This window comes from Nelusetta ayraudi, unplaced genomic scaffold (genome assembly GCF_046127955.1).
Source record: "Nelusetta ayraudi isolate G7.1 ecotype Tasmania unplaced genomic scaffold, CSIRO-AGI_Nayr_v1 ptg000048l, whole genome shotgun sequence".
Taxonomy (NCBI): Eukaryota; Metazoa; Chordata; class Actinopteri; order Tetraodontiformes; family Monacanthidae; genus Nelusetta; species Nelusetta ayraudi.
The window spans coordinates 3,419,778-3,436,302 of NW_027466098.1; the positions used below are offsets into that span (position 1 = coordinate 3,419,778).

At 44.1% G+C, this 16,525-nt stretch overlaps 2 protein-coding genes across 3 annotated transcripts in view; one reads left to right on the forward strand and one right to left on the reverse strand.

Moving 5' to 3' along the window:
- The window catches only part of LOC142895012 (ribonuclease inhibitor-like), a 64,364-nt gene extending 58,558 nt beyond the window's left edge, over positions 1-5,806 (reverse strand). The window contains exon 1 of the mRNA XM_076035737.1: positions 5,141-5,806. Within this exon, the coding sequence (XP_075891852.1) occupies positions 5,141-5,373 (233 nt within the window). The 5' untranslated portion in view covers positions 5,374-5,806. The remainder of the gene's footprint in view (positions 1-5,140) is intronic.
- LOC142895063 (protein NLRC3-like) overlaps positions 1-16,525 on the forward strand; it is a 204,502-nt gene that overhangs the window by 87,528 nt on the left and 100,449 nt on the right. The gene's annotated exons all lie outside the window — the stretch shown is intronic.

Below are 16,525 nucleotides of genomic sequence, written 5' to 3' on the forward strand. Positions count from 1 at the left end.
CAACTATTCAATTTGACCAGCAGGTGTCAGTAGAAGACGAAATTTCATGTTGACTATTTCCTAATGGAAGTGCTCTCTTTACGTTGGATTTTTCTCATAATTATTTGAAGTGTAGGCCTGTATCTGCACACAATTTCCAATTCGTCCCAGCGCCCTGAGCTGTAAATTTGGACGGTGTAAAATGAAAATGGCCAGCTGCAGCAGAAAAGTGGACCTATATATATATACATAAATATATATATATATATATTTATGTATATAAATATATATACATAAATATATATAAATATATATACATATATACATATGTATATATATACATATATATATATATATATATATATATATGTATATATAAATATATATATATATATATATATATATATATATATATATATACATATATATATATATATATATATATATCTGCAATTCATATTTTAAATCTCTTGTAGTTGCAGTCAACTGAGATTTGGAGAGAGTTTGGATGACTAGATTTTTGATAGTGTTTATAGTTTGGAGTGTTTGAGACTAGATAGCGTTTAGTTTGGAGATATTTTTGAGAGCTTACGGAGAGAGTGAGGAGAGGAGAGGTGATAGGATGGAGCCCCCTGTCCTGTACATCAATGTCCATGTTACACAAGCATCTATGCCAGGGGTGCCCATTACGTCCATCGCGATCTACTGGTCAATTGCGAAGGGAGTTTGGGTCTATCGCATGGAGAGAGAGAGGGAGAGAGAGAGTGAGTGTGTGTGAGAGAGAGAGAGAGAGAACCGCGTCAATTACAGCAGGTAGAATCGTTCAGGCAGGATTAGAAAACACGGTGGATCTGGTTGATTTTGGTCATAATGTACGATGTGCTGGATTTTGTTCTTATATGTGCTGTGCTTTACAGTGAAACGTAAATGTGACGTATCGGCTTCGGCACTATTCAGATCAAATAAAGACCAGACAGGGACAGGAAAAAGAGTTTCGCTGTTGTTTTACACGCAAAACTACCGGGGTTGTCGCGTGAGCTTGCAATCCTGGCGTAAACTGATGGAGACGCCTCGCTCGGAAAATGAGATTCAAAGTGCGCACGCACTGCAGACGCGCCGGAGATCCTGGGAGATGCTGCTAGCAAAACGTCTGCATCACACACACACGCACACCAATTATCCCTAACCTATGCGCTGGAAAACACAAAACTATACAGCAAAACATCTTAACTTAAACACACTTTTATTGATAAAATCAAACATAGGCAGATATAACCTAAACAATTTTAAACCATGAGTTTTCTGTGCAATGATGAGCATAAATGCACATGGGAACATGTTGACCCATTTAATCCTTTCTTTCTTTATCATTGGACTACAAATATATTTCTGAATGACTTTTCCTGTTTTATAGGAGGTGGATCTTTTTGACTTGCTCATTTTAAAAGTAGCTTGCATGTTGAAAAAGTGTGAGCACCCCTGATCTATGCCCTTTTCCAAGTCCCACAATCACTTTCACTATCATCTGCCTGATTACACCCATGCCATTTTCAGAAAAAAATTGCACAAACAGAATACATTCAAAAAATGTATCATACACATAGTTATCAAGTCAAGTTATTTATTTATTGTCATTGTTGAACAAAGTTAACAACAAAATTTGTTTGGAGCATCCCCATAACCACTGGCATCAGTACCCATAAAAATAATCATAAATAAGTGAGAAAAAAAATAATATATATATATATATATATATATATATATATATATATATATATATATATATATATATATATATATATATGTATGTATTTATATATATATATAATTTATGTACAGAAATTATTTGGTCATTCATTTTTTGCAATTCATAGTCATTCCCAACAGACAAAACAGACACAAAAATTCAATGCATCACACGTGGTTCAGACACAGCTTGCCTGTGATTGTACATTTGGCCAGTAGGTGGTTTCGTGTGCACATGAAACTTCGAGAAATGAACCGTTTCTCGAACCAGTTGGCTCAAGTGGTTCAATGCCTCATGAGGCTTCACCTCACCTTCACGAGTCGTGACACACAGCTTGCTGTTTGGCTCCACTTGTTATAGTTCTGTCAGCCACCACTAGATGGAGCGCTCCTCTTCACTCTCCTCCTCATCCTCCCTCACCTCCACCTGTAGAGAGAAGAAGAGACAGCAGGAGTCAGGACTCAGGGTCCTTGAACGCATCATCACAGAGACGCTGACTGTTGATGGAGATGGTGGAGTGACTGGTGAGAAGAAGCAGACTCTCAGTCACATGTCTAGTGTGGAACATGTGAAGGTCATGTGACCATGGAGTGTTGGACTGATACTGAGGCCTGATGAAGATGAACTGATCAATAATTGGGTGGTGAACTGAGAGAAGAAGCAGTTTGGCAGCAGATGTTGGATGAATGAGGAGCAGCTGGACGTCACCATCCTCCTCTCACACTGTGACTGGGAACACTGGACCTCTGCTGTGGGATCAACTGGCTTTGGTGCTGGAACCATCATCCACTGGTTCCAAACCAGTACTGACCTCACAGTTGATAGTCTCTGCTGTGGACAAGATCCATTAGTGGCTTCACTCTTGAATCCTGCAGCTGGTTCCCATCCAGGTCCAGGTGTCTGAGTTGGGAGGGGTTGGACTTCAGAGCTGAGAGCAGCCAATCACAGCTGAGCTCTGACAAACTGCAGCACCACAACCTGAATAGAGAAGAAATGATGGAGAGTTTTTCCAGGGTGTCTTCACTCTGAGAATCAAAGTCAAAAGTCGACTTTAGAATCTGACACTCAACAAAGGAGAGTGGGTGAGTGAATGAGTGCTGCAATCTGAAATCTGACCACCAGATGGCAGGATTTTACACACTGCACCTTTAAACCAGGGGTGCTCACACTTTTTCAACATGCGAGCTACTTTTAAAATGACCAAGTCAAAAAGATCTACCTACTATACAATCGATGTGTGTGTGTGTGTGTGTGTGTGTGTGTGTGTGTGTGTGTGTGTGTGTGTGTGTGTGTGTGTGTGTGGAACGCAGATGTTTTGCTAGCAGCATCTCCCAGGATGTCCAGTGCTTCTGCTGTGCGTGACTTTGAAGCGTATTTTGCGAGTGAGGCATCTCCGTCAGTTTACGCCAGGATTGCAAGCTCACGCAACAACCCCGGTAGTTTGGCGTGTAGTTAAAGAAAACAACAGCCAAACTCTTTTTGCTGTCCCTGTCTGCTCTCAAACAGAATGCAGGTATCTGAAGTATACCTTGATTTTGTTCATTATAGTTGCAGATTTAAAATGAAACCTGCTTTATATCTCCTTTATTTGATCTGAGCGGTGCAGAAGCCGATTCATCACATTTACCTTTGACTGTAAAACACAGCACATATAGAAACAAACTCCAGCACATCGTACATTATGACCAAGATCAACCACAACCACCGTGTTTTCCAATGACTGAGAGAGCGGTTCGTCTCTCTACCCCCCCACCCCCTCGACCTAATGGGCACCCCTGCTTCAAACCCAGTTCCACTCATTTCAAACACAAACCAGTGTCTGCAAATTGAATTTCCAACAGCAGTCAAGTGAAAATCATGACGACAACAACAAGAGTGATATAAGTTGTAGAGTGAAGAGGGTGAACTGACCTCAGAGTCTCCAGTTTACAATCTGGACTCTGCAGAAAACCACTCAGAACCTTCACTAATGAATCCTGCAGCTGGTTCTGACTCAGGTCCAGGTGTCTGAGGTGGGAGGGGTTGGATTTCAGAGCTGAGCGCAGCCAATCACAGCTGAGTTTTGACAACCAGCAGTACTCCAACCTGAATAGAGAAGAAATGATGGAGAGTTTATAACGATGGAATTTTACCAGGGTGTCATCACTCTGAACATCAAAGTGAAACGTCGACTTCAGAATCTGCAACAAAAGCAGTCTGCAATCTGACCACTAGATGGGAGGATTTTACCCACTGTACCTTCAAGCCCAGTTTAGGGCGTGTTTTCATTGCCTCGCCTCACCACGGTTCGCCTCGGTACGATTGCGTTTTCATTGGCTCTGTGATTACGAGACCGTGGGCGGAGTCGACACGGTAAAGCGGGACAATGTTTTCCCCAGCATCACTTCTGTGCGATACACAACAGCGCAGCGATGGACAAAGTAGAAGTTGTTTCATACCTGCTGCTCGGTCTGTGGTTGCTTTTCTGTTCAAGAAAGAACACTTTCCCTCACTGAAGTCACAGTTGATCATTTATGCAGCAACATTTATAATTTATTGTTTCGTTTTCCATGCGAGCAAATGTGTAGTTCAACCTTCATATTTTCACCAAAAGTAAACACGAGACGGATACAACGGGAAATAGCGTTTATTTAAAAACAAACAAACAGAAAAACAGACAGTAAACACGCCTCCTTATTTGAAATAGCTGCCCTAGCGAGCCAAGGACGACTTTGTTATATGCCGCGGTGTTTGAGGCTTCCTCGCGGCCAAGAGCCACGTCCTCTCGACAAATCAGTATTTCGTCTCTCCTCAAGACTCCTGGGGTTCCCTAGCTTACCGCGCCTCACGCAGGAGCAACTCGATTTATTTTCTTTACTGAGCGCTTCGCCATTTGCCGTTTGTCGTTTTCGCGAATATGGTTGAACACACTCGCGACGTCAAGGGCATTCCCAGTTCGCCTGCCTCTCCCCAAAAGACATGTATTGAAAAAGCTGTTTTCAAAAACTGTATACACATAAATGTATTTGTACAACACCAATAGTAGCTACTTGTATTCACGGTAAAATGTACCTGACACGGAAGTTCTGTGTCAAAGGAGTTGGCGTGGATGTCCGCTCTGACAGGGAACATTGACGCGGACATGGAGCCAATCCAGTGCCCTGCTCGTCGCTACGTCACCACTAAACTCGCTTCGTCTTGCTCGGACCCTGGGGGATTGAGGTACCAAAACAGCGCCCCCTACAACTGTGTAGCGGCCAGTGCAAACACCCTAACACCATACCATGGCGAGGCGAGGCGAGGCAATGAAAACACGCCCTTTCATTCATTATCAAAAAAAAAGTGTCTGCAAATTGAATTTCCAACAGCAGTCAAGTGAAAATCATGACAACAGCAAGAGTGATATAAGTTGTAGAGTGAAGAGGGTGAACTGACCTCAGAGTCTCCAGTTTACAGTCTGGACTCTGCAGAAAACCACTCAGCTCCTTCACTGATGAATCCTTAAGGTGGTTCCAACTCAGGTTCAGCTCTCTGAGGTGGGAGGGGTTGGACTTCAGAGCTGAGAGCAGCCAATCGCAGCTGAGCTTTGTCAACCAGCAGTTCTCCAGCCTGAATAAAGAATCAATATTTGATTTCTTCCATGGTGTAAATGTCATATTCAGAGTCATTTCTCCCTGTTGATGATCCAGATGTGTAGCTGTTGGGATCACTGAGTCATTCCCTCAAAGGAGTCATTGTGCCAGTGTGTTGTCAACACAATAACAACAGCAGTGTGTCAGTCAGTGTGCAGCCAATCAGCAGTGAAGATGGAAAATAATCAGTGAGTCCTTTGTGTGCTTGTGGCTGTTTTCAGTCATCAGAGACTCGTTACAAGTCAAACACATTCAAAGGACAAGATGAAGAAATACTGCTGCACTATTAATCTGCCTCTAATATTTCTTCACAGGATCTTCTGCTCAGTCATGTGACCTTCATCACCAATCAACAACTTCCATTGAGCTCCAAAGTGACTGGAGACATTTTCCACACTTTCTTCCACCATCCAAAGTCTTTTCTGGCTGCAGATTGTTGACATGAAAATATCAATAACATCCACTTTGTCTAGATGAGTCTTTAATATCTGCTTCAAAGTTTGACAGTTTTATTGTAAGATTTGAGTAGATGACGAAATGTTTCATAACTGACAGTGTTACGAGAGTTAACCACTAGATGGCAGCCAAGTTCCATGCAATATGCAGAGACATCTAGTGCGAGTTGATGACGTTGGCTTCCGGGTGTTTTACCTGATGAGCACTGTTCTAACCATAGATATATACAGAAGGCGAGATGTCTTATCCGTGCTGCTGGCCAATGGAATCGAACGTCCGCACTGGCGGCCATCTTGCCACAGTCACCTCGCTCCGCCCCTCTCACTCATAACTATGTATTCTTATTGTGCATGTTCTTTTAAATAGCCCTAAATTGCTCTATTTTCAACCGAATTTCGAGCGGTTTGGTTTGTTACAAAGGTTATAAGCATAGTTATGATACTGCATACTTATTAATGATTTATAAACATAGGCTTTCATGTGAAAATAGCAAAAACACGCACACACCCGTATTTAATAAAAACATATATGCTAAACGCTAAACTAAACAAACCAGCACTAAATCGTAACATTAATCAAACAGCTCCAACAATATCTTACAGATGAAATGTGATCCTACAAGCTTTTGTTTGTGGACAGCGACGATTGCTGCATCCATAAGCGGCACAGAAGTTCGGCATTTTTTCACTCACCGATTTCCTGTAGAAACCATAATGCATGATGCTGTAGCAAAGCAATCCAATTGTAAATCATTTGCGAATTAAGTTAAATGATATAGAAAAAAAGCTATTCTGTCTCTCCATATGTCAAATTGCTTGTTTTATTTACACCGACCAATCCTAATCCCTTTCATCACAACAAGAAAAAAGACGGCCTGTAATCTCAGGTTGTCACCGTTCGACTCTGAATCAAACAGGTGGGGGATGAGATATCAGCAGCTCTAGTTCATTGATCACCGTGTCTCTGCTGCATGAACTGATGAGACTGCGTTCATGCAGCAGCAACGTTATAGGAAACGCACCTCAGCGAATAACTACAACTACAACCGACACCACAAATATTGTATGTGAACAAAATACTAGTTTGTCCTGAAATAGCTGTTGGCTAAACTTAACTTAAGAAATGAAAATCTTAGTGGTCTCAGTCGTATTAACTTGTGCAGATAGGCTGCCATAGCACCATTGTGTTTTTTTTCTAATAGAAAGCTGCACTCTCAACATGTTCAACCATCCAGAATTATTGCTACGTTATGAACGTTTGTAAGAAAGCAAACCGTGTGCAAAGCCGTCATGTTTTCAGCGAGATCAGAGTGTTAATGTTTGTTCAGATCACTCACGTTCCCTCACATTCACTACATCAGACCGTGACTGCCTGACTGTGGAAAGATGGCGGCCAGTGCGGACGTTGGATTCTGCGCCGTGAGACATCTAGCCTTCTGTATATATCTATGGTTATAACTAGTGGCCATACAATAAAAGTAGCGTATCTACAAAGATTGCGTGACTGTATAAAAGAAAGAACGAAACATGGTGTCAGAAGCGGAAACTTAATGCCGCGGCTGAAGACAGAACAACAAGGCGCTATAAAGGCTGGACGTTTTTTCAATGGAGCTAAACTGCTAAGCTAATACCTGACGAACCATGGCTTTTTCGATTCCTGTACCAGACGCAATGGACATGAAGGGCGACGTATATAACAACTGGACATTCTTTAGAGCACAATGGGAAAACTATGAGATAACAACGGAACTGGACAAAAAAGAAGCAAAAGTAAGAGTAGCCACCCTGCTTACAAAGAATGTCACATAATACAAAGACATCTTCACATGTCAGCGGAGGACAGAGACAATCCACAGAAGAATCTGGATGCACTACAAAAACACTTTGAACCTTCCAGAAATGTAATCTACGAGTGCTACGTATTTAACACTGCACAGCAGAGTCAACATGAGTCAACAGAGCAATATGTTGCAAACCTGAGAAAGCTAGCAGACAAATGTGAATTTGGTCCCCTGCAAGATGAATTGATCCGTGACAGATTAGTGCTTGTGACTAAAAATGCAAGTACACAAGCACTCATGTTACGTGAATCAGAACTCACACTTGCCAAAGCAATAGACATGTTTAGAGTCAGCGAACTAGCACAAATTCAAAATAAGATAATAACTGGTGTGGAACAAGATAAACGCCCAAATAATAACCTCTGTCGTTACTGTGGAGCAGTGCATGACAGAATGAAATGCCCTGCATTTGGCGTCATCTGCAAAGCCTGTGGAAAGAAAAACCACTTGCCACTGCAAGAGTGTGCAAACAAGCCCAGCGCAAGACACGGGTGAACTTTCTTGGAGAAGACAGAGTAGAGGAGGAAGAAGAAATGGAAGAGGTGTGGTTCCTATCAAACATAAACGCTATGGAACAGGGAAACGAGAAATGGCTTGTCAACCTCAAAGTAACACCGTACATGACTGAACCAGTATCATATGACCCTAGCCATACAATCACATGTCAATTGGACACAGGAGCCACAACCAACGCCATAAGCTTCAGAGATCTACAGCTCATCACACAAGATGGTAATCCAGACATACCAGCCAGCAAAGCCACCATTAAACTGTATGATGGATCACAAGTGAAACTAGCTGGGTTGTGTCACCTCAAAGCTGACCATGATGGACAAACACACGACCTGAAGTTTCAAGTTATACACACGTCACAAATGCCTCTGCTTCTGCATAAACATGCAAAAGACTCAACTTGCTATTTCATACACCACACAGATATGTCATCTACAGCGGTCTCACGCAGCACAACAGGGACAGATATGCATTTCACAACCACCACAGAGGACATCATCTCAAAATACAACAACGTGTTTGAAGGCCTTGGCTGTCTTCCTGGTGAACTACACCTCGAGGTGGACCCCGACATTAGGCCTGTGCATCAGGTGCCACGACGAATTCCCATTCCGCTCAAACACAAAGTCACTGAAGCCATACGATCCATGGAGAAGAATGGCATCATCAAAAGAGTCACAGAGCCAACACAATGGATCAGCAACATGGTTGTCATAGAAAAGCCAGGAAAGCTGCGCACCTGCATTGATCCCAGCGCACTCAATAAAGCTCTACGGCGGTCACACTACCAGATGCCAACAATAGAGGAGATACTCCCAGACATTGCAAAAGCAAAAGTATTCTCCGTGCTTGATGCCAAAGATGGCTACTGGCAAGTCAAACTTGAAGAAGAGAGCAGTTATCTGACCACCTTTTGGACCCCGCTTGGCAGATTCGGGTGGCTAAGGATGCCTTTCGGCATAAAACCAGCTGCAGAAGAATATCAACGCAGGCAACATGAGGTGTTGCAAGGCCTGACCGGTGTAAGTGTCATTGCAGACGACATTCTTCTCTACGGCTGTGGAGACACTTCAGAAGAGGCACTAACTGACCATGACAGAAACCTGACTGCCTTGCTGCAGAGGGCCAGGGAGGTCAATCTAAAGCTCAATAAAAAGAAGCTGAAACTAAAACTATCCAGTGTCCAATACATGGGACATCTTCTCACCACAGAGGGCCTTCGCCCTGACCCAGAGAAGGTGGCAGCGTTTCAACACATGCAAACACCCACTGATGTTAAATCGCTACAGAGATTCCTGGGGTTTGTAAATTATCTTGCCAAATTTCTTCCTCATCTCTCAGATGTGTGCGAGCCTCTCCAACGCCTGACAGATAAGGACGTGGAGTGGACATGGCTCTCACAACATGAATCTGCCGTTGACACTGTGAAGCAATTAATCACATGCCACCCAGTACTCAAGTACTACAACCTGCAGGAAGAAGTCACACTACAGTGTGACGCCAGCGAGACAGGCCTAGGTGCAGCTCTTCTCCAGAATGGGCAACCTGTTGCATTCGCCTACTGAACAGAGATATGCGCAAAGGTGGTGTACAAGCAAGGGAAGGATCTTCATGTGGCAGATTTTCTGTCAAGGACTTAACAGCCAAACACACAGCATGCCCACATGCAAACACCTGCCACCATCTATGCCATGGGCCTCACCACCGAAGACCTACAACGAGTCGACCACCTCGCAGACACGAATATTTCAACAGCTACACTGGAGTCCATTAGAACTGCCACAATCAAAGATCCACTATGTTGTGCACTCCAGACTTACATATTGAAAGGGTGGCCCACAGCTACACAAGCAGTAGCTCCAGAACTGCGACCTTTCTACTACTCTGACTACTGGGAACTAGATGAACTTTCAGACACAACTAGTGATGTTCTCTCTGACACGGGCCTTCGAACCACGCCCCACAACTCGGTAGGGTTTTTTTCTGAAGCACTGCTCCGGAGCTTGCTTCAAATCACGTGACTGATGACGTTTGAACCACTTCACTGCTTCATTCAGACTGAATCAGCTGGCTGGTTTGGTTCAGTGGGCGAGGCTTTGAAAGACTGTCAGGTCTCAGTTGAGTTTAAAATGGATGAAACGGCGCAATGCGTTGCCTATCTGGTCGATACCTTTTGGATTGATTTGATTAGCGTTCGTATTGCTTTCGGTTTGCTTTCTTATTGCTCTGCAACGGAACCAACCAGGAAGAGATCTCAAGTCTGGGAGCATTTTGAAATCGTGCCACCGAACAAGGTCATTTGTTACAAGCGTATTACTCAACTTATTCATACAATAACAAATAAAAGCCCTGAAAATGCTGAGTCAGCTGTGCGCCGGTTAAAATCTGAGTGTGCAGCATTGTTGCGGAATGTACCGCATGAAGAGGAGCCGCCATCTACTTAGAGAGCACAGCCAGAACCAGCTGCATCTTCCCAAGGTACAAAAATTATAGAATTTGGATCAATAGACTTTATTTGTATTTTTTCATGTACAGACTAAACTTTATCTAATGTTTCATTTTCAGCCATTGACCTGTGGAAGCTGTTGGACCGGGACGCTGAAGAAGCGAGGGCATCCAGCAATGCTACTGCTGATGCCATAGTGGAGGTGCAGTGTTATCACAGGACCCTCTGGTGTACTGGATGACACACAAAGCTGTATACCCAAACCTATACAAGCTAGCAAATGAGTACCTGCCTGGCAACACCAGCATCCTCTGTGCCCTGCGAGAGGGTGTTTTCGAAAGCTGGGGAAATAGTTTCCGAAAAGAGAAACACCCAAGCACCTTAAGCCCATACACCCCATCTGTACATAAAATATATAGAAAAAAGATACACACATATATATATATATATATATATATATATATATATATATATATATATATATATATATATATATATATATATATATATATATATATATATATATATATATATATATATATATATATATATATATATATATACATACATATATATATATCGAGCACATAGTTGGTGACAGGAGGGAAGGGGCTTCAGAACTAGAACGGGCTCCAGTGTTGACTGATGTGCCAAGTGTCCCCCAATCTGGACATTTAGGCCTCAAGCAGCCCAGAACCAGATCCAACATAAAACCTCCTGAGAGGTACCGCAAAGACTTTGTTGTTTAAACTTTCTGAAGAAGGAATGTCATCTCTTGCTTATTTCTGTGACACTTTGTTCATGTGGACTGTTCATTTTTTTCTAATGTTTAGGAGAGTGAACTAGTCATTTCTGTTTAACCTGTAGCCAGCTATTGTTGTTGCTGGCCACGTAACTCTCATCCGGTCACTATTGTGCATTTTCAACTGCTTTCTTTCCATATGTTAAAGGAGATGTTACGAAAGTTAACCACTAGATGGCAGCCAAGTTCCATGCAATATACAGAGACATCTGGTGCGAGTTGATGACGTTGGCTTCCGGGTGTTTTACCTGATGAGCACTGTTATAACTTGCGCCCATACAATAAAAGTAGCGTATCTACAAAGATTGCCTGACTGTATAAAAGAAAGAACGAAACAAGGACAGGAGTTGGGGAAAGAACACCTCACCCCATCAACAACCACAGAATCAACGAGGCAAACGTCCCTGTCACTGTCCCGCCACAAGGGGCGAAACGTCAATGAATGGTAGTTCATGGTTGATGACCCTGCAGCTGACCCGTGGGCACCGAAAGAAGTGCGACAGGCAGCAATGCCAAGCAGGAAATGTCTCCTACCTGTACATTTACAGTAAGTCATAAAATAGCTATATTGCATTTATTTTTCAGTGTTTTAAGAGTCCTTTCATTAAAAAGCTAAATACCATGAAGACACATATTTTGTGGAAACACACCCACTCCCACATTCAGGTGGAGGTCCTCCACCCCCGCGAGATGTCCCGGTGTTGAAACTGTAGGAGGCGGCGACTCTCACTGGAAGTGTCAGGACTGTTCTTCGCTGTAGGGGAGCAACTCTACTTCCGGTGTAGGGAATGCGTTATGCAGCGTTTTCTTGCTTTGCATCGCTCCTCTGATGAAGTGAATGTTTTTATGTCCTGCAGCGTGTTGTTTTTTTGTTTTGTTTTTTTGCGTTTGCACCACAATCCTTTTTTTGTACCGTTTTAAACTTGTATTTGTGTTTGTGACTTTGCGTCGTTTCCGTGCTCAAATACGCGATTGTCCCGTATTTGGCAACTAAAAAAGCTGTCCCGTAATGAACTGAGACGGGACGCACTTGACTTTGTCTCCACTCCGCCGCTCCGGCAACCCCAGTGTCCACGCTGAGAACTCTGTCCTCTGCAGTTCTTGGCATTTCGGCTCGCATTCCCAGAGGTGGGCAATGGGCATTCATTGGATCAGGACTAGGTTGACAAGATGGCCGCCGTGAGGCACACTCAGCACACTCGGCTCTGACCTATATTGCTACGCCGCGGTTTGTACCTCCACCCTGAGCACAAATACCATCCAGAGTTTTTACCAGAGACTAATATAACAGAGCACCAACAGTTGCTCACATTCTGTTCCACTCCTGGACACTGGAGTATCTGCAGATACCTGGCAAAGTTTTATCCTGGATACGTTTTCACCTCAACGGGCCCAGAAATGGGCCCGCGCCGGTAAGTTTCGCTGTTTGCCGGACCTAAACCCACTCTGATCTAAGACAACCAAACGCAGCGGACTCCTCTTTGGAGTCCTCGCGTGTAAGTTTTCCACTGCGGCCCACAGCCATAAACACCAGTAAAAGAGCTACGAGCTACGCCGTTTTGCACTACACTGTTGCTGCCGGAGTTTCTTTTCTGGTTTCCAGATTGTCCCGCCTGCCCCCCGCATGGCTCCACTTACCTCCCCACACGAGTGTGACAGCTGTATCCACAAATCGCAGAAGATCGCGGAGCTGGAGCAGCGTATCTCCAACCTCTACTGGATCAGGGATGAAGAGATGAGGCTGGATTCTGTTGTTAGCCTGGGTCCTACTGGTCCCGATTCAGTCGGACTTGCGGATCTGGATTCAACCATCCCGATGCTCGGTCCCGGTTCCATGGACACAGATCCCGGGCTCACTGGCTCAGCTCTGGCTGAGGGATCGGCCCTAGCTCCCCAGCTCCGCGCCGACGAACCGCCTGCCGCAACGACACCTGGGCTAGCGTCTTCAATTCCACCACTTAATTCCATCCGGGAGGATACGTGGCTGGTGCAGGGGGCTAAGCCTAAATGGCTGAGCGGCAGTGCGAGGGCAGCTTTCACTTTTAGCCCCAATCCGAGGCTCCGAGCTAACAGCTCCACTCCCAACCAACAGCCCTGGTCCACAGTGCTGGGAGGGCGGCGGACGCGACCCAGTCCGTTACCTGCTCCGCCTTGTGAGCTTCAGATGGACAACAAATATGACATCTTGAGTGTTGAGGACTTCCCTCCCCTCCAAAATGACCATCTCGCCTCCTCTCTGACTGGTCCACTGCCAGCGGCCCGGGCTGTTGGGTCGTCTGCGCTGGAATCTCCAGTCAGGTCCGCAACCTCCACCTCTCGGCGCAGGTTGGTGAAGGAGGCTGCTCTCAGGGCGCGACGACGTTCTGGTGGCGCTCTGGGTGTTGTAGAGTCGTGCGGGACCCCAGCCTCCGCCGATGATGTGACACTGTGGCACCAGCGCTTGGCCCCTCGTCCTCAGCCACTGTTTGCCCCAACCACCGCCATCATTGGTAGCTCCATAATTAGAAACGTCCGTTTCTTCAATGCCACCACTCATTGTTTTCCAGGAGCCACCGTCAATGACATTAAAAACAAACTCCCGGACTTGTTGCAGTCGTTCCCACACTCCATTAAACGTTTGGTCCTGCACGTTGGAGCCAATGATGTGCGTCGTCGGGAATCCGAGCTGCTAAAGTGTCACTTTAACGATCTGTTTGTGGCCCTGAAGAATTGCGGGATGTCAATCTTCATCAGCGGTCCTCTCCCGACACTTGGCCTCGGAGCAGAGCGGTTCAGTCGACTCCTGCAACTTCATTCCTGGCTCCGCGCCGCCTGCACCACCATTGGTTTTAACTTCATTGACAATTTTAATTTTTTTCTGGAATCGCCCGTCGTTTTACCGTCATGATGGACTTCACCCAAACAAATTAGGTAGCCGCACGTTAACCTCAAACATCCACTACACCATACAATCAGCGTCTCTCACACCTGCGTGACTGTCTTCGCGTCACACCCCCTGCTCAGTGCCGACCACTTCCTCTACGGAGCACCCTGTGGACATTGCCTCCTGCAGCGCCTCTCACAGGGCACGCTTCCCTAGTGCTGATAGGACTGAGCTTGCTACTGCTGTTCCACCAACACCTGCTCCCATACCTGTAATAATGAATCATCGACCATATAAACGCAACAAACACATAACCCACAACCGCACAACCCACGCTACAGGCAGACTTTCCCCCGAGACATACAGACAATTTGGTTTTAACAGAAGCAATCTTTTATATCCACACATTTTATCTCCCCGTGGTCACGCGCGCACGTCTGGCACGACCATTAACCTGGCCGTGCTGAACGTGCGCTCCCTTTTAAACAAATCTTTTATCATAAATGAATTGATTTTAGATAATAAGTTAGATGGTATGCTTTTAACAGAGACATATGGCTTGGCACAGAGGCTCCAGCTGTCCTCACCGAGGCTTGCCCACCAAATTTTAGCTTTTTATTTTCTATCAGGGGATGTAAGAGAGGAGGTGGAACTGCATCAATTTTTTAAAAACAATTTAATGTCAAAGGAAGTTTCTTTTAACAGTTACTCATCATTTGAGTACCATGCTTTTGTTTTTAGCAGTCCACCAATTATTTGCATTAATGTATACAGACCCCCGCATTACTCAACTGCTTTTATCAGTGAGCTCTCCGACCTTTTATCAATCACACTGACAACTTATGATAGAATTTTAATAACTGGCGATTTTAACTTGCACATCGACAACAACTCTGACCCACTGTCAAGAGAGTTTTTACACCTTTTAAACTGCATGAATTTTAACCAGCACGTCACACGGCCTACTCACAACAGGGGACACACCCTGGACCTAGTCATAACCTATGGCTTGTCCACTGGTCTGTCCTCTGTTGTTGATCTGGCCGTGTCCGACCATTATTGTGTGTATTTTAACATCGCCAGTTTTAACCAACAGGAAGCCCCGGTGAGAACAGTGAGGAAACGCTGCCTTACCTCTGAGGTGGCTGCAAATTTTATTGAGGTTTTAAAATGCACGCCTGCTGAAATTTTACCTGCACCCTGTGATTTTATTGTTGAAAATTTTAATAGCAAACTTAAATCCACATTAGACTCTGTGGCTCCACTTTTAACAAAAACTGTTAAACCAAAGCAGCTTTTATCCCCGTGGAGACATAAACCAGAGATTTTAAAATCAAAAAGACAATGCAGGAGTGCAGAGAGAAGGTGGAGAAAAACCAAACTCACCGTTCATTATGAAGTTCTTCGTGAACAACTAAAATGTCACAATAATACAATCAAACAGGCAAGAATCTCCCATTTTTCAAAACTTATCATAGAAAACAAAAATAATTCAAAGTATCATTTCTCCACCTTCAACCTTTTAACTAATAATAATCTTAAAAAATCCCCAGAGATGCCGTCTGACGCTCTCTGCGAGAACTTTGCAGGCCACTTCAGAGGTAAAATCGATGGCATCAGGTCCAGTCTTTTAGCGCATCAGAATGTATCTTTTAATACATCTGGACTGTCATTTTTATCCAAGGAAACACTGGAGAGTTTTGCCCTGGTTGATGCAAGGACACTTGGTCGAGTTTTCTCCCAGGTAAACCCAACAACCTGCCTTTTAGATCCAATTCCCACATCACTTTTAAAGACATTTTATGGATTCTTTGAGGAACAGATTTTATACATCGTAAATTGCTCTCTTCAGACGGGTGTCTTCCCTGCTGCCTTTAAAACGGCAGTGGTGAGGCCCCTTCTGAAGAAGAGCAATTTAGACCAAACTATTCTTGACAATTACAGACCTGTATCCAACTTGCCATTTTTAAGTAAGATTTTAGAAAAAATTGCTTTTAACCAATTAAATTATAGTTCAAGTACAAACAACATCTTAGAGAAATATCAGTCTGGATTTAGGATGAACCACAGCACCGAGACAGCCCTCGTAAAGATTTTAAATGATATCAGGTGTAATGCGGACTCAAATAAACTCACAGTCACTGGTGCTACTGGATCTAAGCGCTGCCTTCGATACAGTAGATCACCACATTTTATTAAACAGACTCAGAAACCTGGTGGGCCTCTATGGTGCTGTTCTTAACTGGTTTTGTTCTTATCTCACAGATC